Raw genomic sequence first — 25223 nt, 5'->3', positions numbered from 1 at the left:
AAAAAGTACAGTGCTATTGAGTACATGATATCCAGGTCAAAACAGACAAAATCCATAAGTCGTACGTTACTGAATAGTTTCCTTAGAAATGGAAAAATGTACAGAACACCAGATGGCCTCAAATGGTGAAAGAACAGATATCAGTTTAAAAAAATCAAAGATTCAGAAACTATTCAAATTTCAGACTGCTGCACAAAGGGTTAGTCAAAACAGCTTAAAGAAAACAAATCAAAATGTTTTACCTCAGAGTTTCTACTGTGTTGATATTTGCATTTCTTTAGCTGCAATATCAACAAACAAAACTTGGAAAATACTGCATGCTTCATTTTATATAGAAATATAGATAATTCTGCAAACTTCAACCATGTAATGTAAGGTCTCAAAAAAACATTGTGAAAGCATGAGCAAAAATTCAGTTCCTTGAAATTAAGCACATAAAAACCTGCTGGTGCTTTTCATGATTTCAAAATTGCTTGTGGTCAATGTTGCAACATTTTAACATGACATTTTTTCTTGTCAACTCATGGCTGCTAGAACGGCTCGTGGCTCGTGAACTACCATGACCAAACTTAGCTGTTGTCTCTGTTTTTGTGTCGTGTGACTCATTGTAGTCTGAAACCACAAAGCTTTGAGGTAAAAATATTTCAAAAGCGACAAGTTTTTAAACTCCTGAAACGTAGCTGCTGCTTCAGTTGCTCTCATAAACAGTTCAGATTTTCCACAGTTTAATATATAGAATTAATGAGGAGAGTATTACCATATCATCATATCATTTATCTGTATCATTTTAATTATAGTTAATATTTCAGGTGACGTGTTTTAATGCAAATCATAAATTGAACTTTGCAGCAAAAATCGTCGCGTTTTAGATGTGGCAAACTTTTTAAGAAGTGCAGAAACTAGTCTTATTGTATTTCAATGTGGGAAAAGGACACGGTGAATGTGGTGGAGAACTACAGATGTTTAAGCTTTCACCAGCAACAGCACTACTACACTATTACAATGTCTTTGCAGGCTAATTTCAGGTTCAGTTTTCAGTATCACAAATCTGTTTCACTTCTTATGTGTGTCTATTATTGTGGTAACTTACATTGGAAAGACTATAAAGATCAACAGTGCCTCTTGGACAAACAACACCCTGAGGAGGAGGGGGCTCCAACACTATTCTGAAATAATTTTTTAATTTAGGAATTGCCCATCAATCAATCAAATTTTATTTGTGTAGCACATTTCAGCAGCAAGGCATTTCAAAGTGCTTTACATCATATCAAACACAGAAACACAATGCAACATAGAATCAACAATCAAAACATGACATTAAGTCAGGTTCCATCAATAAATTTGTAATTGATTACGTTTCAAATACAATCCTAAACAGGTGGGTCGAGTTTGCATCCATAAAGATTTACCTGTTACACTCCTACTGTTATATTTCTTCCGGCACGGGGCTCCGTACACCTCTTTCCATGCAGCTACAGAATATACCTTCGTTATTTAAAAATATACAGCATCAACAAAATTTATTATCATAAGCATGATTATAATATGATTTCAATGCTAAAATGTTATTGCTGTATCTTTAACTGACACTAAAAAGAGAAAAAGCTACATCTTAAAACAAAAAGAGGTTTAGAGGTTCTCTTTTCAACACAATATTATATATTGGTTATGGTGTAATAATCAATATATTATTGGTTATTATACCATATATTTTGTATTCTATAAAAGAAATGTAACTTAAGAATTTATAATAATTTCTTTTACTTTTTTAAAGTTAGTCAGAGTGTCTATTTTTAATTACTAAGCCTTGAGGTATAAAGATGTATGAGGCCCTTTTTCAGTTTGTCCCCTCTTCAAAATGGGAAATATATAATTTAAATAAGGTATTGTGCTGCTCTTTGTCATCATATGGCTATAAGAGATGTACCACTAGACCACATCCAGAGACAGTATTGGGCAAAATGTGCTAAAAGTACTATATTACAGTTTGGACTTAGTCTGATACACAATGTTTATCGCAATATTTAGAATATGCGCTTCAGTTCTATAACAATGTTAAAACCTTTAAAGCAGCTGCAAACGGTGAGCTATGATCTAAACCCTTCTTCCAAAACAGGACAAAAACTAATTTTGCAGCTTTTTTCTCTCCCACATAATCAAACAAGTGACTTTTAAGCCCTTTGCGAAACAAATTTGAGGTTTGGCAGCTCATTTTGAAAAAAAAATAATAATATATATATATATATATATATATATATATGTATATATATATACATATATATATATATATATATATATATATATATATACTTACACCATATCTTGCAAATGTATCAGCAAAAACTTGCCAAGACAAACTTCCCCAATCAATAACCAGACCATAGATAATCAACAGTGAGAAGACAGCCAAATGTGCACAAAGACAAAAAAACTGTTATGACACAGTACTGCACCTAAATGAGCCAACTACATCAGACCAATGTTCAACCACCATAAATTTAAAGAGAATCCATTTAAATCTATGCCCAGTTTTGTTTATAAATCTAAAATAAATGCATTAGAAGCTATTTTTAAAAATTAATATTTATAGCATTTTGATTCATGTAACAGCAAATATTGATCCACCTTGACCTGCTTTTCTTTCTTTTCATAAAACATTACTGTCCATACACATGCACATATGTAATATTCCTTTTATTCTGTATTTTATTTCCTCTAAAAGTTTGCATATTCATCCTTAATGTCTGTGAGCTGTGACTACATAAAAACCAGTCAAGTTCTATGTGTGCACAAGCTTGACCAATACACCTGATTTTAACAATATTGCTAATAAACTTATTGGTTGTATGAAAATTACTCTCAACCAATGCTAAGTCGACTAGTGGTAGGAACAGCACAGTGCTTATCTGTATAAGGCTCTTAATATTTCTAATAACATGCTCTAACTAATATAAGAGGTCTGATTTTTCCACACACTTCCCCAGACAAAAGCTATCAGATAGTAGATTTAAATAAAATACTTAATATAAATTGGCCTCCTAAACTTCACCCTGTTATACTTCATCTTGGATTAAATCAGAATGCATGGAGCTAAATTTGAATTTATATATATATATGTGTGTGTGTGTAAATAAATGCTTTAAAATGCACTGAGATAACATTTGCTATGTTACTGAATTTGTTCACACTACTTTAATAAAACAGAGTTGCAGATGCTTTCCATTTAAGCATTTAGCATGGCCAGTAATATTCAACATCAAAACAATCTTTGCACGACATGCAGATGAAACAATAGCATCTTCAGTCAGACGTTTTCAGCTCAATCGCAGTCAGAAACTGTAGAAGAGGTCAATCTTACCAACTAATTCCACAACTACCCTCTATGCCACAAAAGGTGACTCATCTAGAAGCATGCAGAACCTCTTTTATTTGCATTAACATTTAACACCGTCCCACTTATTTCCTGTTTAAAAGGTAAAAGACAAATTGTACAATTTATTCTGCTATGAAAAGCCATTTGCCATCAAATTTTTCATCAGAAATTGATCAGAATTGATTTAAATTTAGATATCTAAATAAAACTTTTTGACTTTTCCATTTTGTATTTTTTGATGACTTTTAGTGTCAACTGATACCATATAAATGAAATGAATTAAACGTTTATCTTACAAGGGTTTGTAAAAAAAGAAAAGAAAAAAGCTTAAATCCTCTAAAATTGTTTTTTTTAAACATAAAAGTTTACTGTACACCAATTGGCTCCATAATCACTAGATCTCAACCCAATACATTTGTGCCTTTTTTAGTTTTGGTTGATTTGTTCTTCAGCTTTTTCAAAAAGGATGAAAAAAAGTACCCTCCTCCGTGGAACATTTAGGATTATTTATTTGAGTCATAAAAATACTATATAACAAACTGATTTGCAATAGCTGAAGTACACGAGTGCAAAATTATTTACTGATGCAAAATGGAAGTAGCAGGTGACAAAAAGGCAACACGCTTTATGAAATGGAGATACAAATTAACAAAGGAATGAACTAAGGGTGGCTGTGGCTTAGTGCGTAGCTGTCAATTTGCTTTACCATTTTGCTTACTGAATTGTGCATCATCATTGTGTACATACTGGTGAGGGTGAATAAGTGATTGTGGGTATAGTATAAAACAATTTGGGTGTTTGGAATGACTAGAACAGAGCTGTATAAATTCAGTCTATTCATTGCTGTCCTGAACCATCATAATCAAGTTGTAGATTCTAGGAAGGTCTCTATGAATCTGGCTTGTCAGAAGAAACACTTAGAATGGACAACAAAACTAGTTTTGTCCTACATCATAGTAATCCATTTACTATTGAAATCTGTTAAAAAAATATGAGAAAATAGTAATTTAATGGTAATTTTAAAAAGAATAGCAACCGTTTATGTAAAAGTAGCGTCATGTATAAAACCAGAAAGTTAACAAAAAGATGACTGTAATCATTCCAGAATAAAAAATGTAATTAAATTATGAGAAAGTTGATTAGATTGCATATTAAGACAACTGCTGTAAGTTTAGATAGAGTCTGACTTTGAACCACAATATACGACTTTGACTGCACCAAGTCAAAATGGCCAAGATTACAATGAATTTGCTGAAAAGTCCGAATTTTTATTTTCAGGTGAATATTTATTATCCTCTGGAGAAAATGATAAAAAAAAACAGGCAACAAAGAAGAGGCAATATATCACTGGTTTATTTGAATTTCAACAATAAGGCATTTAATGGTTAGAAAACAGAACAAGCTTTGTACAGCAAAAATAAATGATGTATTATGCAATAAGTTACAAAAATTGAAAGCAAAACAAAAAAATATTAAAATATTTACATGTTTAACAAATCACAAGGCTGCGGTGAATTTCTTTACAATAAAGTGAGACGTTATTTTCTAATAGTTGGGTATTAATATGTAAGCTGTATAAAAGTTGTGTATAAAAATTAAATGCTGCTCCTCCTTTTTTTTTAGCTTTGACCAACCACAATTAACATCTGTTCATGCTGAGTGAAAAAATCTGTACAATTTATTACTTCAGTAATATTCAGCATTTTAAAGAACAGTAGTTTTTATCAGAAGCTCCTTGACACATGAGACTGGAGTTTGGAAGATCTAAAAGCGACTGATAGGATCTGCTTTGTTGTGAAGAGTCATCTTTCTCAATCAGCTGCAGATGCTGCTGGAAACCAGTACAGAAATTGAGGAGAGGATCTAATGACGTTTAAACTGATTTCTAATGTCCGTTCATTATACTAAATGACATATTTAAAGCAAAGACACTTATGTTCTACGTATTTTCAAGATTATTCGCTTGTTGGAAACTGAAACTTGAGAGGGTTTAATCCATCACTACTGGAGTAATTGTGATCAGGTGATGTTGGGGAGACAACTGAGAGCACAGTGAGAGCACGAGAAGAGGCAGAGTTGGATGTGGAGTGGATACTGTGCAGCTTCAGCTGCAGTCCACATGGACAGCCAGAGTCATGCATGAGCTGCAGCACGTCTTTGCGAAAACGTACGCCAACCAGTGCATACAGGATGGGGTTGAGGCAACAGCGTGCGTATGCAAGAGTGCAGGTGATGTACTCCCCCATCAGAGCGCAGAACTGCCCCGCTATTTTCCGAGACAAAACCACCGTGTATGGAAGCTGGAAGATCAGGAAAACCAGCACCAGGGCAACCATGAGCTTTAGCGTGCGCTGCCGGTGCCACTGCTTCCCACGGCGATGCACGTGGCCTTCCCACAGAACCACACCTATGGAAGTGTAGCATATCACCATGGTGATAAGAGACACACAAAAGACAGCAATGATGGCTCCATTGGTGACCATCTTGACATGCCCACTCTTTTGCATGACACAGTGTACCTCTTCACCAAACTCAGAAACCCGAGAGTAGAGGATTTCAGGCAAGCTCAAGAGAATGGCAATGATCCAGACAACTACAGCAGCAACTTTCCCTGCCATTAGTATCTGGCTGCGCAGTCGTAGCATCTGTTGGGCTCGTGCCACAACCATGTAGCGGTCAACGCTGATGCAGCCGAGCAGCAGCAGTCCACTGTATGTATTGATGGCATAGCATGCACGCATCACTTTGCAGAGGGCATCTGGGAAAATCCAACCCCAGTGAGTGTAGGATGCCTGCAAAGGGAGAGTGAGGAGCAGGAGGAGATCAGCCAGCGCTAGGTGGAAGAGAAACACATCAGTCATGGAACGAAGCCGGAGGCGTCGATAGAGAGCAAAGGTGGCGATCACCAGACAGTTTCCCAAAACTCCCACGAAGAAAATCAAGCAAAAAGAACATGTCTGGAACATTGGGATGAAATACTTCTCGTTTTCAGTGGCCTCGCAAAAGTCAGCTTCATAGTCAGATGTGTTATTGCTGAAGTTTAAGTTTCCAAAACAGTCAAAAAGATCATTGTAGCTGAAATTTTCACAATGGGAGTAGTCCATTGTCACTGTGGGGAAACAGAAAGAAAACATGTAAATTCTTCATGCAGTGAAGTTTGGTGACTAAAACACAATCACATCCTTAACTGAAAACTCAAAGTTAAAGAAACATATCGTCTAAACAGAGTACATTCAATTGTTTATCCTATAATAGTTCTTTCAGCTATTTAATTAGTAGAACTTGAATTTTAAAAAATATGATTAAGTGGAACTATTTCAAAATTTTGTCTGTAAGTGGTAAAGCTACGCTGAACCCCAGAACCTCCTACACATTAAACTAATAGCTTTTTGATCAGCCAATGGTGAATATTGTGAGTCATTTCAGATTTGTGCAAAATGCCAAGCCACAGCCAGTGTGCGTGAGGACGTACTATTGTTCTATCGCATGACAAGTTCCAATTTACATGAAGCCTGGATTCATTTTGAGAAGAGTTCTGCCCACTATGTCAAGAGATCAGGAAATACAAACTGGTACAAGCTGACTAAAAGTCAAGGAGCTGCAGCTCTGCTCTTCAGTTTGAGTAAGCAGCAGAGACACTTTAGTCATACCGAAGCGCATTGCGTGACACTGGCATCAGGTCGTTGGCAGAGGGGAAATCGTGGGTAGCTAGACGGTCGACAGATCAGTCAGTGTCGCGTGCTAAGAGCCTTTATAGGCAGTTTTCACAATCACTTTTTTTTCATTTCATGTTTCACTATGCCACTCTACTAGCAATGAGGCATATAACAGTGCTAAATTGTCCTCTTTACTTTTAAGAATAAATTTCATTACTAAGAGATCAAGTCTGTGTTATGGAGGTTTTCTGAAAAGGTAAGTGGAACATTTCTTTCTGGATCGATTTGTGTCTGGTAATGGGAGTGTGTTATCTGCTAGAAATTATTTCTAAGGTTTCTTATATCATCAGAAATAAGTTAAATGTTACGTTGAAATTAATTCAATTTCAATGTAACTTGCAGAATAACAAGTTCTGCTTCTAAAAGTCGGAAATGAGTTTAAAACAGCAGTTGTGTTGTAAATTAAAAAAAGGAAAAAAATAATTGTGTACAGGTTAAAGACTAATAAAAATGGTCAAAAGGAGACAATGAATCTGAATTATATGTCTTCCAAAACCATCAAATGCAAACTTTTTGTCACATCCGCAATTCAAAGTGGTAACTTTATGTAATTAATTTGATGTAATTAAAAAAAATTCTGAAATGAATTTGGCAAATCTCACAAGTCATTCTCTAATACGCAGTCCGAATACTCAAATAAACTAGCAACATAGCATATCAGGGGTTTTCCATCCAATCTACACTCCAACTTTTAATGCGCCGACAACGTACATGAAAGTATGTTGTCATACGACAACGTACAAGAATGACAAATTGAAATTTGTCATTCTTGAAAAACTAAAATTTACCAAAAGAACCCATTTCATATTTTTGTTCATTTATTTAAGTGATAACACTTTATGTTGCATGCCACCAAATCTCCTAACTCTCCCGCTCTGAGTCATCAGCTTCTTCACTTTGCTTTTGATGTTTTCCAGATTTTAGCGTATTTCTCAGTTGGTACTAAATCTACTCCAAAGACAAGTCAACTGGCATTTTTTTTTTACATGTGCACAGAAATACTAACTAAATTTTAAAATTGAAGTATTTAAATCTACATTTAAAAAGTTGCTGCGTTTACGGTATAAGATAGCTAGATGAATCAGGTCTGTGTTTAATAGACCTGATTCATCTAGGTCTATTAGATGAATAGACCTACAGTATTTGTCGGAAGAAATATTGTTCATCTCTTCCAGCTTTCCAAAATAATCATGAAATCAAATTTAACTTCTTAACTTTTATCTTAATTAAATTGAACAAACCTAGAATTTTGCACAATTTTATTTTATTTAAAAGCAATACAATAGTTTTGTTTAATTTTTGAAAATACAGAGCTATAGAAAAAAATGACATTAATAATATTATGTGTTTTACACATGAAAACTCTGGCTTTAGAAATGTACAGTCTGGATTTGGAATCGTTTTAAATTTTTTACTAATGATTGTTGGTGGGTTCTTTATTTAGCGGCCTGATGTTACGCACTTCACTATAAAATATTCAACAAAGCATAGCAATATCAGGAAAACCAGCATCTTTTAAATAAGGCTGAAAGTGAGATTGTCCCCCACTGACTAAGGGATGTCGCCAAGTTTGAGTGGGCTGCAGTTATTATTTCAGTCATTTTTTCACGGCTGTGTGTAACAAGTGTGTCATGTTTCTGTTCAGGAATGCCACCACAACTTCTTTGATTTCTGGCTTTTTTTGCTTTTTAAGAAAAATATCAATATCTCAGATTTCCTTCTGAATTTCATGCACATAGCATTTTTAATGAGAAGAGAAATGGGAACATAAAAAACAAAACAAAACAAAAAAAAAAATCACGAGTCAGTCATGTGTGAGCTAAGATTGTGATGAACCACAATCAGACATCCTGAAAGTTTAAGTTTGGTGGATTTATAGAGGTAGTAAAACTAGTAAATGTTTCATTTAAATTAAGTGCTGGGGCTCAACATATTATGCAGGTTGATAAATAGTAAATAAATAAATAAAGTATAACAGTAAATTTAATTAATCTTTGGGACTCTGGAAGGTTATTGGGGGGGAACTATTTTACAATATTACATCAAAGACCATTTAGATTACAAATGCAAATACATTTAACTCCTTTCCAATATCTTGGTAGAAAGATATTACTTTACTAAATCCAACATTTTCCTTTGGTCTCTATAAGTATTTCTGTGTATAAAAGCAATCATTTTCAATTTACATTAAAACTTCCACTTTCCAAAACTGAACGTACCTGTGATGTTTGAGTTGTTGAGCATGTCCCAGGTTGTTTTCCTGTTCCTGCACCAAGAGCTCTGAGGAGCTTGCACTCTTATAAACAATCCTGTGGGCTTAACCTCAGCTACCACGAGCCAATAAAACCAGCTCTCTGTTTTGTTGACCTTCGTCTACCCCTGTATCGACGATGCCAACATGCAAAAGTCCTGCCTTCTTTTTTGATGACAGTTTACATCTATGTCACATGCCTCAGACTGACTGTGTGTTGCAATTTCTCAGTTTTATACCAAAAGAAAAACTGTTTCACAAGCATCTTGGTGTGCAAAATAATGTTGAAAGTTGTTATACTTTGTAATGTCAAGTCAAACATTCTTGTAAAGGTATCTTTAGCAGGCAATACTAGAATAAAAGTGAAAACTGTCAGTTATAGACCTACAAAACCACAATTGGATGTAACTGACTGGTATAAAACCAGTCTGTAACCTCGACTTTGCTTCGGTTGTGGTCATACGGTTGTTTTTCAGTTATCCCTTTTTTATTAACTTATCAATTCTGTTTTTTAAAACTGCAAAAAATTTGTGCTTTAATAAAATAAAAAAACATATTTTAGTCATTTGTTTGCAGAAGCAAATTGTCTATTTTGTATTTGAGATTTGTGTATTTGCCAGATCTAACCCATTTAATTATTTTTAAAATAGGACATTTTGCAAGTGTTTTCTGTCCATAATCTTATGTTGTGAACTTACAGATTCCTTCTCAATGCAACAACTAATGCAGTTTCTGAGTGGGAAAACAGCATAAAGTAAATGCAGTCCACTCTGTGGGGTGTGCCCACTGACACTGAGCTTGAGAAAACTCAGCATAAAGATGATTTACTAAAGTTCATGCAATAAGTTCAGCTGGCGGACAAAAGGTGCCACCACACTGGGTGTGACTGCCAACTTGGACATGGCCTGGTTCATAACCTCTCCCTCACTTCGGTTATGATCGTAAGGGAGTCGACCCTCTTTCACCTTTAAAGGTTTCTCATGCCTTTGTGTGACCTTTGTACACAAACTGCTTGGACCTCAAGTTCACCCTCCTATTCATAGCATTAAGTTGAACAACTGCCTTCCATAACTAGATGAGAAGTCTTCACGACAGCCTCTTAGGGTGAAATTATATGCTAATGTTTTACACAGTTTACCAAAAAAGGAAAAATGAACTGAAGAACCGGAAAAGGATAAAGTGATTTCTCACAAAAATGTGAGTAAATTTTTGGTCTCGTTGCTGCCCTTAAGAGATGAATAGTCTACACTGGAAAAACAGTGACACCATCATCTGACTGGACAAATCGTCACTGTCAACACACAGAGCCCACGCAAACACACAAATCTGGACTGCATGAGCACATCTTTAGTCAGGCACTCAAAAGTCACATGGCGGACACAAGACTGTCAAGAACTGGAAGTTAAACTGAAGTCTCAGTATGTGATACTTTGCACATTAAGATGTATTTATAAGGGATTAGTGTTAGACTAACACAAACTAACACATATTCCAAAATGTGAGTATGAAAAGTTAAGTTTTTACAGATAAAATCCCTCTTGCATTTTGCTTCAACTCATATTATCGTTGCAAAATGAATCCCAGCTGGAAAGCGTATTGGAAGCATCATGCCTACGTACTTCCACTCAGCCTGCTGGGCTCTACAGCATGCAAGTTTCCAAACCACTTGATGTTTCTTTTTGCTGAAATAGCACTTAATTATCTGGTCTAATAAATGCAATGGCAGCCTAAAATATTGAGATGGTCTAGAGCCAGGGACACATTTTTAAAGCACTGCAAGAACGGACAAAGAAGTCATATTTTGCTTGTTTTTGTCGGATGAAAAGCTTTTATGACTCAGACATTGTCACTGCTGTCACTGTGTAGAGAATTGTTGAAATTAGTGTCTATGTTGTGAAATCAAAACCAGAACATTTTAAACATGTCATCATATGTTAAACAAGCTCGACAGTAAATGACAACTGTGATTAAAAAAAAAAAATCACTTGCTTAAAATTTCTCCAAAATCAATAATTCAGAGACCAAAAGTCCCCTCTTAGCATTGTTGGGTTGTCGTCAGACTTTTGCATCAGATCAAAAAGCATGAAATAAGTCTACAGTACATTTACAGCCAGTGTTTTGGTGCAAATCAGGCATCTACTGTAGGTGCTGCAGAGAAGATCACAAGCAAACACCAGACCACACTGGCTTGTTTCCAGACCATGAGAAAAATGCACGATGCGCTGGTTTGCTGCACTTTTGTTCATGGGAACTTTGGCACGTTGACAGTTGTACTCAGATGTTGACGATCCTTCATCCACATTGCGGTTGACATCTGATTTTATACTTGTTTGTGTGTGTGGTTAATGCAAACTGGTGTGAAACTGGTGACCTACACTTCAACCGGTGCACATCATTTGGGCTCAACTGTCATCAACACCCAATAAACCCATATCAAGAACTGTAAATGACATAGGGATATAATTAAGATTTCAACAATGTGAACTGATCTTCCATATTGCTGAAAAATACCTGTTGCTGTGTTTTGCTGAATTTCAGCCCTGGGTTCATCTAACTATAATGAGAACACCGGTATCCTGATGGATGCATTGACTAACGTATAAGCAGTTTCAGGATGGGAGCTGAAAAGAAAAAAGCATTTATCCACAATGTATTTTCCTACTAACATAAGGTTTTAAAATTCCAAAGAAGGCATGTTTTACTTTGGAAATTGAAAACTAAGCATGATCTGTAGGCGATATTATTTGTTAGGAAATGTTTTGCTTGTGTTACCACTTTTCATGGCAAAAATCTTTAGTAATTTGTAAGGCTTTTAATGGTTTGAATTTGAGTAACAATGATCGCAGTTGGACTAAAATATTGAAAAAAAAGGATTACTTCTGTGGCAGAGCAAATGTGGACTGATTTTAAAACACTATTGTTAGCAACATTCTCATTAAATTTGCATTTTATTCAGATGATTAATAAGTGATGTCCCAGTCAATATTTTTAAACTAGTTGAATGCCGAAAAATGAAATGTTTATCGGTGGGCTTACTACCTCGATCAAGAAATACGCTACATATATTTTTTTGTTTTTTCTTTCACATAATCAATGTTTATTTTATTTGCACGTTGAACTTGTTGAACTAAAACATGGTGCAATAAACAAGGTTGGATGCTTTACGGTCAAGAGGAAGTATAATCCGAGTCAGCAGGTCACACCTCAAAGAAATCCGGAAATCTATATCTGCCAGTTAAAAATCTCATTGGTGCATCTGCAGCAACTGCTGATGAATGCCAGATAACATCTCATAACAACCCATAGCCCTTACCTCAAGTTATCTCACATTAAAATATTGCCAAGAAATAAAGCATGTTAAAAGAAATTGTTGGTATTATTATTATTAAATTGTGTTTGTCATAGTGCTCAACTGTTACACTTTACCTGGTTCTGGGTCTTGATTTCTGTTTTGTGTTTCATAATTTCAAATGAGAACTCAAGTCATAAGCAAATAGGGTTTAAATTGTTCAAGCTGCAAAATCTCTTCTTATTTTTTTTGCTTGAGTCAGTAACTTCCTCAATTGTCTTGTTTGTTTACAGACATCACTCTCAGGTGGCGTTAAACATCCGGATCGGAACGCAAGTGGAACGCAAAAACAAAAGTCCCCGTAAAGTAAAACTATTTACTTTTCAGTATTACAAGCATGCTGTTGTTGATGCAGCATTTTAGCTATAAGAAGAAATTGTATTTTACACTGCAATTTAGTAAATAACAACTGGATCTTCTTTTATCGTGCCTGTAAAAGCATGACTGAAACTGACTAATACTGAAAGTCTGTTATATTTTCATAAAGGGAAGTTCTCCAAATGTTCTGATTAAGCTTCACATAAAAAAATTAAAAAAAATTAAAAATTAGGTAATTTTTAATTTTTCGTTTTTATCAAACTAAAACATAAACATCGTTTTGCTTTTTTTAATACTCGACTTTAACTGTCCTACAGGTATTGAACTAATAATATGAATAATATCATCACATTTCAACCGTGGTGCCAATAATGCATAAGATTACATCAAATGTCAAGCTCTGCTTATGTATAATAGGCAGGAAATGCCAGCAAATAAAGAATGCAATGACACATTATAAACAATAACTTGTTTATGTAGGACAGATTTAGCTCATGAGCTACTGCTTTGTCTACAAGCACATCAAACAATAGCAAACAAAAGCTTGTTTTTAAATCTGAGGACTGCAAGAGATATCTTTACCACCGCATAACGTGTCCCTGAAATTATATTACACGTCTGTTTGGCTTACCAAATAATGTGTCAGCTGATTTAAATATAATTTGATTTACACAAAATAAAAACTTAATAAAGGCTACATTATGATCCAAAATGGCTACAGATCTTATGAATTATTTAAATTGCTGTTTACAGTTGAATTCTATATTTAAATAATTAAGAAAAAAAATCGTTCCTGCTTTTATAGACAAAGATGCTTTAACTCGGCACTAATTGGTCTTTTTAATGAAGTGACTTTCTTCTCTTTTCAAGGATGTCATCTGTAGCGAAAAAACAAATGTTCTTGGGAGCTTTAGTGTCATTCTGCACCCTTTAGTCGAAAGCAACTGTAAACAAACTCTGCCTACAGGCATTAGTCAGTGTAGTTGTGAAACAGGAAAAGCAAGAGTAGTGAAACTGTGAGGGGAGAAGGCCTCTGGTCAGGAACAAAGGAAACAAAAAGAAGAGTTTCATACAAATGGTCGAATTTCTGCTTCGCAGCTGCTCATTTTCACCACTAGAGGGTTGATTTATGAACATTTAGTTTCACCTCAGTCTGAGAGTCCACAGCAGATACTTATTTTGAGCAAGGAATCTGCCATTCAAAAGCATTCTTCCACTGTAAGAATCCAAAATATAACTTAATTTATTTTGCCTAGCTAAAGAAAAGAGACCTGTCTAAAATTTAAAGAAAATGTCAATGTCATTTTCTCTTTCAAATAAAACATAAATAAATAAATGTTACTTGTTGCATTTAATGCGTTCAGTTTTTATATTCCAGCTCTACACAGACCTATTGCCCAGTAACAAAAGCCCTGCATTCACCACGCAACATGTGTTTTGTTTTTATTTGGGTTTTTTTTTGACAGTCGTTTCAAACTCTAACAACTTAGTCACGACAGGTTTATGTGTCAGTGTGTCTATACATTTGCAGAGGAGTGGTGGTTTATTTGATGTGTTGGCAGACTGCAGACAGTTGTTTCTCCACTTCGAATTGGGTGTTATGAGTCAATCTGACTATCTTATAGAATGTGGTAGTTTTTTTTTTGTTTTCAAGGTGGCGATTTTACATAGAATTCTGACTACTGTACAGCTGAAAAACAAACCACCTTCTGAATTCATCTCAGTGTCTGATAAGGTTATGAAACTTGCACGCAAAAAGCAAGCTTCGCCATTTGGGGTAGGGGAAATTAATCAAAGTTAAAGCTGTGAACAACTTGAAGCTCAGCAACTTCCAATTTCTTCCACATTCTTTAAAATGTTTAGTAGGGAAAAAGAATGACTGTGTGCAACAGGAGATACTGTCTAGGAATCCCTGTTAACCTCAAAGACAGACAGACGAAATATTCAACTTCAATATTAGAGATGCTAAATAGGTTTAATCTTAATTCAGTTCTGTTCTGCTTAGCTATACAACACAATGAATGTAATTGCTTACTTTCATTAAATAATTAATGAATGTCATCAATTACTTACTGTCATTCAGTGTCATTATTTCATGTAATGACACAAATCTAATTTATACAGATAAAAATAGTTAATGCAATTAGATTCAAATTCGGTTACACACACACACACACAAAAAAAAAATCATCATCATAATCATCATAAATTTGTACTATATCGTCCACTGTCTGCCAATAGAACCCAAAAAGTAAAGTGGAAACTATTCACCACCACCACAAGAGACTGGAGTTACAAGAGACACCCTGAACACGTTTGTCTTGGCTGATGCCCATTTCTAGTTTTCCCTGGAGATCTAGCTCAAAAGACGGTTCATAAAAATAAAAGAAATATTTGCTGCAGCTTCTTTGCTAATGGTAGTTGTTCGGAAACAGAAAACAAGAAGACAATACGTTTGTCAACTTCTATAGCAAAGCACGTCTAACTATAGACTTCTTTTTCCTAAACAAATAAAAAGTACAAAGTGAGTCGTGTTGGTTGTTGCATTTTTGACCTGAAAATGGTGGGAATTAAGAGTTTTGCTGCATTGAATAAAAAAATGAGACAAAAGCTTTCTCTGCAAGTTATTTGACCTGCCACTCCCTGATCAGCGCTGACCTAGTTAAAACTGGCCGATTCTAATCTGTGGCAGATATGTTTGTTGACTCCTCTGGAATTTCCGGTAACACTTCAGCACTTATGATTTTCAGATATAGCATGCACTCTTACAGCTCAAATAAATCACAAGAAAAAAAAGCATATTTTGACTTGAGAACTGTTCTCTCACGTCAGCAGATCTTCAAGTTACGGCCTAATATAACTATTTGAATATTAATAACATATAATACATATAAGACATTTAGAACTTACAGGACAAAGACACTACCTGCCTACAAGTACATACATAATCACAAGAATGTTGCTAAGAACTGTAAATTTTGTTTGTGATTTATTACCATACTTCATTCAAGTCTTTTGCAGCCATTTAAGTGAAAGAAAAAAATCCCCTGACGTTTCTTTACGTTTAATTGCTATTGATCAAATGGTGACTCAGATTTTTAGAGTTACAGGTAAAGCTTAGAAATGGGACTAAGTGCCCATAATGCATACTTAACCCAAACTAAAGGACGAGCAGCTAAAAGTTGTCAGAGCATGACTACTAACAATGTTGTGTTTCAAAAACCAAAACAAAGCATTTAATATTCTGAGGGAACAATAATTCTAGCTAATTTTAATTTCAGCAGTTTACAATTTTCTCAGTTAATGACCATTAAAAGTACAAAGTCCTGCAAGTTCACTGACAGAGGTTTTATCATCAATCTGATAGAAATTAATTGCAAAAAGACCACGAGATGAGGGCATGCTGTTGTTGTTGTGTTTGAGGACCCAAAAAAGGGGTAGTTTTAGAATTAGATTCAGGCGTTAAATAATTAAAATGAATGTAATGGTTATATGTTTTCCATTATGATGCAGCCTTTACATTTTCTGCAAGGAGAATTTTCATTTTGTCATTTCAGTTTTTAGGACATTTATATTCTCTATCAAAACGTAGAAACAAATTACTCTAAAATACATTTTAAAAGATATTTTTCAAGCAAAAAGGCAATGGCTGCAAATAAAAACAGCATTTTTCTTTGCATTATACAAGTTTACATTTTTACACATTCAAAAGCAAGCCGTTTGATGCACAAAATAAAGAAACATGCCACCTTAGTGTGAACAAATTCTCATCCTTTGTGCATCATTACCATTTTTTGCGAGAACAAACGCAGCTAATAGTAAACAACAGATTGTAACTAGGATACTATTGTCAACACTCTTTGTGTCCTTAAACATCTGTCAGCAAGCTGTGAACCATTGAGTGACAAAGAGCAGCTTCCTGTCTCACGGGCAGACATGAAAACAGAGGCCTTTACAATAAGCCTCGACGTGCTGTGCATTAAAAACCGCAAAACACAGGAAGTTGTCGTACTTCTGGCACAGAGAAGTGGCAGTTTGAGGAAAACGTATGATTTACAAAATAATAACTTTCAATAAGATTGTCATTTTTTGCAAATCCACAAAATGAGCCTGCATTGATAAAACTCCCTCATGCATGTTCCGCTGCAGATGTCCACACAAAAATGTTTTGTACTAGAGTTTTGTGCTAAACCAGCTGCAGGTTTGAGTCTTGTCTTCTTCACGCAGCAGTGAAATAAAGAAGGAAACTCCTTAGGAGAACCTTCAGTAAGAATTTTAAAAGCAACAGGAAATTGCAGTCTTAACTATAATTTACGGAAACATCAAGATAACAGCAATATCACTTGTGTATATCAGAATTCTTTGATGTACTGGTGTATAAACAAAGCAGCGCTCTGTCTTGTTTGCTAAACACAACTATAAAGGTTGTGTTATAAATTATCCAGTCATATGCTCTTGAAAATTGCATTTATTGATTTAAATTTTGCTGGCAAAGCAAAGAGAAAGTCATTTTTCCCCCCTAAATATTAATAATTTCTGTCATAAGTAGAGCTTTGAATTTTAGGAGGTGGAGACCAGACTTCTATGGACACTTCTCAGACTGCAGGAAGATTTCAATAACTGATAAAAATTGAATACTTTAGTATTATTTTTTCATATGTGTAGATATTTAGGTTGAGGTTAAGCATGCATTTATTTGGTTTATGAGTTGGAAACACAAGAAGAAACTACAAGTTTAATAAATTAGTTAGTGTTGTCATAACTTTATGGTTACCTAACTATTTTAGTTGCCATACAGCTGTAATTCAGAGAAACCATTCAGGTTTTTCGGTAACTCGTCATGTTGTTTTGGTTCTGTTTGCTACCAGTGTCAACATCTTTTATTTATCCTTTAATTTTGTCTATTTATTGGTATTTTTCTAAAAACAAGGCTATGGCATGCTTGTGTACATCAGCAGCGAGCAGAGCCAAGATAAAGGGGGGTGGGCTGTTTTGCAAACATACCAAAGGACTGAGGCATTTAGCCTCAGAGTCTCCTTAGGTCACAGATCGACCTCAGAGAATCCTGCTGCTCTGATCATCTCTGGCCACCATGATCTCCTACCTTCTCTTACCTGCCGTCATTCTCCGTAAGCGTATGATTTAACAATACCGGTTAGGATTGCACAACCTGATTTTTTTGCTTGTTTGTTTAGCTTCTTATAACAGCAGTTAGTTGGGTTTTTTCTCCCTTTTGGAGTAGGCACTGATTAAAGGTAAAAATATTAATATGGATTATGTTTAGTACTTAACTTGTGTGTTTGCAGGTGTTGCCGTGTCACAACAAGTTACCATTACCGATGAGCTGAATAACCAAACGTTCAGTGTTTTCACACATGGAAACAGTAAGGTTTCTTCTACTCTTTGGTTTGAATTGCTCAAAGCTACTTCTATATGCTATTAATTATATTGATTAACTGAGAATCTGAGATTCTAAGTTTCTATTTTTTCTCATCTTGGAAACAATAGATATATTGGGTCATTAGCTGTATATAATGAAAGCAGCTAATGACTCTAATAATTGTGAATCAATTAACTTTTTCTTTTATAAAATAAAGTAAGTTGGTTTAATGTGCTGGTGGAACATTAAGAGGTTCTGTTTCTAATGAACTATGGAAAATGTATCTCAGGGCAATTCAATTTTGACTCAGATTTCAACAGCACAGATTGGAATATTATCTAAAAATGAATATTTCTAGTTCAGCCTGAGTTATCTGATTTTTCATTATTGTTGATGATTAACGTTTTAATAGATTTTTTAAAATGGCAGCCAATTTTTCATGTAAATAGTCCAACTTGGATAACACTTATTCCTTAGAATTCATTTAAAATATTGTTTTTTTATCAGATTTTTATTGGACATATCAGCTAACCACTGCTGCTGAGCTTAAAAATAATTTTACAGCAAAAAAATAAATAAAAATTTAAAAAATGCATTAGGAAATTCAATTTGTTCAGACACTGCTATTGAAACTGTCAGTTTTCTTTATTACTCAGAGCTTATGAGCATTTTGCTCTATCAGGTAAGTTGACCAAATGTGCTGATTATTATAAAAATTAAACTTCTCCATCTCCAGTTTGTGGGTTTAATTCACAAAAAGGTCACAGAAAAAAGAACATTTCTCTGAACGTCTACCTTCAGAACAGTTAGCTAAAGAAAACTATCCTTGCAATAGCCAGGAAAAAAATGTGATCAGCCTACAGGAGATACATTTTAAAGATAAGCCAAAGAAAGCCCAGAAAAAGAACCTGTCCAACAAAGCTAATTATTTTAGCAAGACAAATTATTACTGCTCAATAAAGCAAAATTATTTCTTTCAGGTACGACAAACCCAAACAATAAGTCAACGGGTTTGTACAAAGACGAGCTGAAAGACATTGAGGATGAACTGGAAAAGAACAACCCATCTTTAATTATCACAGAGGATAATGGTGAGTGGAGGACTCTTAAGGACAATCTCTGTTTAATAAATTAAAATATAAGCAATCAAAGGTCACCAAGCTTGACCTTTCAAAGAAATGCAGGATATCCTCCAATTCATCCAGCAAAATGTTCATCCTTTGGTGTTTTTTGAGTCTGATTAGCACTTTAAATTAACCTGTGGCTATTTGATTGGCAAGAGTATGTTTGTAATACTTTTTTGTTTTTCTGCAGAACATTTCCAGGACCAAAATAATGAAATTCCGTACAAACAATGCCACCGGGGTGAGCTGATACAGTTCAGCCACCAGTACTGTGGTGAACATTTTCATGCAGAAATGCATGATATCCACAAAGATGACTGGTGTGTCCTGAAACACATTATCAGGTATGTCAAAAGAGTTTTGAATCCTTTCATAGATATTTATTTCCACCTACTCAATGACAGCTATTTTGGTCCATGCCATGGTGACAAAAACAATAGCTTGTTGGTTTTTTTTAACAAAAATTTTTTAACATTTTGTTGTTAAAATTGGCTTTAATTCTCAGTTTATTTTATGTAATTTTTCTAGGTGAATACACAATTGGCAATTACATTACAAGCAAAAATAAAACAGGGATTATCCACGCACACTTTAATAGACATTAATTTGTAAACACCTCTGTAACGTCAACAGGCTACTCACAAATGCACAATTTCCTGTTTTTGTTCAAGACTGTAAACTTTAGAAGAATAAAACTTGATTAAAGCAAATATGGACGTTTCAAATAACTGTTGGGGTAAAGAAACAACAACAACAAAAAAATGGGTAGCCTATTGTAAAATTTGTTTTAGTGGCAATATTTTCCCACCAAATACAAATATTTAAAAATTTCGTCTTGCCTGAAATCGTCTTTTTTTTTATGTAGAATAACTGAAACAATCCAATCCGTGTTGTCTTGTTTAGACTTGGAGCGCTGCCATTTTCTTTCACATCCATAATGGCCCTAATTTAGCACAGCCGCAAAATGATCGCACAATCTTCATAGGTTATCTTAAGAAAACATTTTCTGTTTTAATAAATATATGTCAGGTAAATTCATAAACTCTTCTAGAGTTAAGTGTATTGAGTGTAACAACGCGACAGCTACTAATGGACGGTTTAATTAGTTATTTTTTTCAAACTACCTTCACTGCTTTACATCAATGAAAGTAAACCTGCAGTACCATTACTGACCACCTATTAACTGCAGTTCCTGCACCGAACCACACGGGGGCGCTGTTTTCAGTGTCGGTTCCAAAATGAAAGGAATTGTACTTAATACATGTAGCCTGCATTAGCTAAATTTTATCAGAATTATATTGAACTGTGAACATATTACAGACAATAAAATAATTTACAAGTAGCATTTTAGTAGAACAGATGTAAAATTGCGTTCAAGAATAATTGTAGCTACTATTGGAATGATTTATACATTGAAAAATTATTTTTTTAAATAAATAAAAACAAAAAATAATAAAAAAATTAAGACCAGCCCAGTTTGGTAAAACTGTGGATGGGAATGCAAGTTGTTTGATTTGCAGTTAGAGAGCATGACTGGATTTAGAAAGATGTGGGCCGCAGGGGCCAATGCTAGTCTTGGTGCCCTATCCACACAATTTTCCTTTACGCATGCAAATTAAAGATGGCTCAGCATGCATTAGCTTTAAACTGTTTAAGCCTTGATTGCATAAAAATGGTTTTGTTGTTTGTATGTTTGAATTTACTCCTTCCTCATATAAAGGAAGGAATTTCACAACAGAAATTCTTGAAATGTCTTTGTCCGTGCAAAAGGAAGAAGACATGCCATAGTGACTATGCCAAATCTGTATATATCTGTGTATCTGCAGATGCTGAATCTGGCATAGTCAATGTGACTATGTCAAATCTGTGCATATACAGTATATGGTTTTGGATCATATTTCACAACCACAATAAACACACAAACCTCCTACATCCTACGAGTTGTTCCACTGAGATCATGTGCCTCGTGTGCTTTCAGGTCTGCACCTAATTCTGCTGATCGACATATTTCTCAGCTCAGACGTGCAGCATAGGAGGATAGTATTTCTTCACCTGGTGTGCACCAGCAGGCTTGCTGCAGCAGCTACTGTTTGTTGTGCTTTGTATCACAGCTAGTCTGGAATCTCTAGTTACTCCTAGCAGGTGACAGTTTTATTGATCCCAGGAGGATCAGGATTGTAATATTGTTAAATTGACTTCGATCCCCCCGCATTTTGTGTCTGGACCTTTCAATTGATTTCATAAAAAAAACACGTGTAAATGACAGAATTTAAAGATGATCCCAAAATGTCTACTACAAAATAACAAAGATATGGAGCATACATTTGAAGTTGATGTTCATCTAACTTCAGCATCTTTATACTGTAAGCACACCGCAATCTTATTCACCCCGATCTCAGCATTCAACCATGCAGTTTCTGCTCCAATTCAAGCCGTCTACTATCCTTTATAACTCGTTAGCCGCATTCTTGGCCCCTTCAAAAACAACAACAAAAAAGAAAGAAAAACACTTCCCTGTTCAAAGCTGCAATAAACTGAAGCAAGAGAAGTAACTGCAAACAGGCATGCTCATTATATGCAAAAAACATTGACTGTGGTTTTGGTAGATATTTCCAGTATTGATACCTTTTTAAATTCACAAATATATTCAAATTTATTGAAACTGCAAAACGTAGAGTAGCTACATGTTGAAAGTCAAACACTCAAACCCAAGACATTGTGCACTGCAAAATCCTTCTCAATTAATTCACAGTTGGTTTGTGGAAAGAGCTAACAGCTGTGCAATTCAACCATAATTTAAATTTGTTGGAATTTTTACCCAGACATTGTGGAAGGACTGGACACTCATAAGGTGGACTGATAGTATTTGTGTGGGTGTTCATGGAGCTTTGGTTTGTTGGCTTAGTTCTACTGGGAAATATCCATCTTTAGAACTGAGTCTAAGGAAGTTCCTCCTCTTCCTGCTTAAGAAATAGTTTCCTCCTTCAGTCACCCAACCCCCAGTTTCAATCTTCTGCTATGTTTATGCACCATCAGGAAGTAGTTTAACCACAGCAGTTTTAGTTATATTTGCTGTGCCACAATATTACAGAGCTTCACGGTTTAGCTGTGAAGTTTCAGTTGTTGAGATACAAAGTAAGTGTCTCAACAGAAAGCTAAATCAGTCCAAATAGTCAGAAAAGCATCTGTGAGAGTTCATATTAAAAACCACTTTTGATTTAGTGCTGTCCCAAAACAGACACAGTATTCCCCCATTGTCCATGCCTGCATAGACCATTCATACACTCAGGCCTAAGGGTAATTTAGAGGAGCTAATTCACTTAACAGTCCCATTTTTAATCTGTGGAAGGAAGGTGCTGTACCCAAAAAGTAAATAACTTACTCCATGCAACAAATTAATGAATACATGCATATATAAATACATTTTAATTGTGTTGGCCTTTCCCGTTTATAGAAATAAACTGGAAAAAAAAATATCACATGTTTTCTACAGCAAAAACATTTTTGTTTTTGGGGTGCTCTGTCATTTCTATTTGTGCCATGTTCCATCTTTAAATTTTGGTTTGTCTTTTTGAATATTTTGGTATATAACCATCATATGTTATTCCGTTCTACTTTTTTGTATCTAAACATGCAACAACTGCTGGAAAGCAACAAACCTGTTTTTTTTCCCTATCACACCACAGACACAGAGAATTTCTATTCTCTTCCCTTATTGTTATAAAATACCCGTCTAACACAATAATTTCTTTTTATCTGCTGCAGAATCTACAACAATTTGACGCTATGTGTGGAGCTTGTGACTGAGTTAACTGGCTGCTATTTTCCAAATCCTGATGTCCAAGACTTCTTCCTCTACATCCACTCCACCTACTTCCAGAACTGCATGAAGAAAGAAGAGCTGCTTAAAGATGCCCCTACCAGCCTGGTGGTGGCACTCACCATTGTCGAAGTGAGCTTTATCCCTGTCCTGGTTTGTCTGGTACTTTGGAAAAGTTAGGAACTGACTGGCCCATTTTTTTTTTTTTAAATACTTAGCTTTGAACATTTTGGCCACCAATGCTTTAAGCAGAAGATTCTTTGATTCATACATGGATTCATTTCTGCAAAAAAGTGAGCTGTGTAAAATGTCTTACCGGAGCAGATGGATGAAAAGAAAAAAAAATACTTTATTAGTTCTCCTGAATTTATCTAAAACAGGATTTTTTTCTGCTTTTTAAAAAAAAATATTAAGCAACATCTCAGAATCTGTTTTGCTTTTCAGGCACAACAATTAACACGGCACATAACTATTATTTTTAAAACAGTCTTATTGAAGTATCAAGACCACACACTAAGCAATAAAATCAACATTAAAAAACTAATTCTCGTAAACAAACAAATACGTTCTGAAAATAATGATGAAAAATTTTACATTTTTGATTTATAAAAAAAAGTAAACCTTTGTCAAACTTTACTAAAAGAAGACTGATATTTTTTATATGTACCACTAGAGGGAGCTCACTTACTCATTTGAGTCCATGCGACACAGTTTTAAAAGCTACACATACAAGTCCATTTAAGTATTATTGACATGTCTGAATTTATGTTGACAAAAACAATTCAAACTCTTTAAACTCATTAAACATTTACATGTTTAATGACTTGTCCTCTTGAAAATGTGAAAGATTTCTGTATCAACTTTATTACTTTATAAAGCTAATAGAAGAGTGCCTCAAAAGCTGCAATTGTAGCGAAGGATGTTTCTACAAAGTTTTGACTTGGAAGTCCAAATATAAATGCATGCCACACTCTTTTTTTTTTAGATATTGTCATAATTAACTGGAAAGTCTTGTAATTTAGATTGTTTTGTTCCCTGAAATAAGTTCAGTCTATTGCAACTATGATAACTCCATGTGGACAACTTAATGTTTTACACATGTATTTTTTACTTACCTAAAAGCTCTGATTAAAGTCTAAGCATTTTGTGCTGCATAGGCTAATCCTTTTAGTTAAAATGAAAAACTTAGAAGCAAAAAGAGACAAACAGTTTCTACCCTTTGTGGTAAACAAATTAGCATGGCAGAATAGTATTGATCAATTTACTCTCTGAAACACTACAGTCACACACTGACGACCTCAGCCTTGCTAAACAACATTGTAAGTAAATCTTGCATCAAATCTTTGAAAATCAAATGTAAAAAGGCAAATTCTATGTAAAATATTGCTGTTTTCTTTTTGAAAATAAAACATACAAAATTATTTTGTTTTTTGTTGATGTGCAATGTGAAAATTGTGTCAAATTCCTGCTGGTGACAAAAGATAAAACTGATCAAACGAGCACATTCTAAATCTAATAAATAAAAATCTTTCATTATATGAAAGCAGGTCAGGTTCAACCAACTCTGAGCTGCACTGCCCATCAAAGCTTTGGATTTCTGGTGTCTAAAGGGTGCTAAAAGTTTACCGAGTCATCAGGGATACGTAGCTGACCAACATAAGAACCGTTTTTCAATTGTTTTTTTGTTTATGTAGACAATATGAAACAGCATCAGTTGTTGCTTGAACAGCACCTACCCCCTCTTTCAGCACTCTCAAAACAACCTAATTTGGTCTATCTACAGTCTATCTTGAAAATGTGTTTTGGTGGATTTTCAAAAATATATAATAATATGTTGAGGAGGTAATTCAGTCAGGTAAACGAGGTGTAATGGAGCAGGAGCACATCTATAG

The 25223-nt window shown here is 34.7% G+C and overlaps 2 protein-coding genes across 2 annotated transcripts; one reads left to right on the top strand and one right to left on the bottom strand.

Moving 5' to 3' along the window:
• Nucleotides 1–4704: 4704 nt before the first annotated feature.
• Nucleotides 4705–9504, bottom strand: LOC116727617 (C-X-C chemokine receptor type 6). The gene is given in 2 exon segments (XM_075074335.1): nt 4705–6482; nt 9309–9504. Coding segments are annotated over 2 exon segments (1335 nt in total). The 5' UTR covers nt 9490–9504; the 3' UTR covers nt 4705–5328.
• Nucleotides 9505–13282: 3778 nt separating this feature from the next.
• Nucleotides 13283–24752, top strand: LOC116727619 (receptor activity-modifying protein 1). Its single transcript, XM_032575148.1, has 5 exons — nt 13283–18136; nt 18314–18391; nt 19368–19478; nt 19702–19855; nt 23277–24752. The coding sequence occupies exons 1-5, from the start codon at nt 18100–18102 to the stop codon at nt 23509–23511; spliced, it is 615 nt and encodes a 204-aa protein (XP_032431039.1). The 5' UTR covers nt 13283–18099; the 3' UTR covers nt 23512–24752.
• The last annotated feature ends 471 nt before the right edge of the window (nt 24753–25223 follow it).

Source organism: Xiphophorus hellerii, chromosome 10 (genome assembly GCF_003331165.1).
Source record: "Xiphophorus hellerii strain 12219 chromosome 10, Xiphophorus_hellerii-4.1, whole genome shotgun sequence".
NCBI lineage: Eukaryota > Metazoa > Chordata > Actinopteri > Cyprinodontiformes > Poeciliidae > Xiphophorus > Xiphophorus hellerii.
Note: the sequence above shows the minus strand (reverse complement) of the source record. Positions and strands in the feature narration are given on the sequence as shown.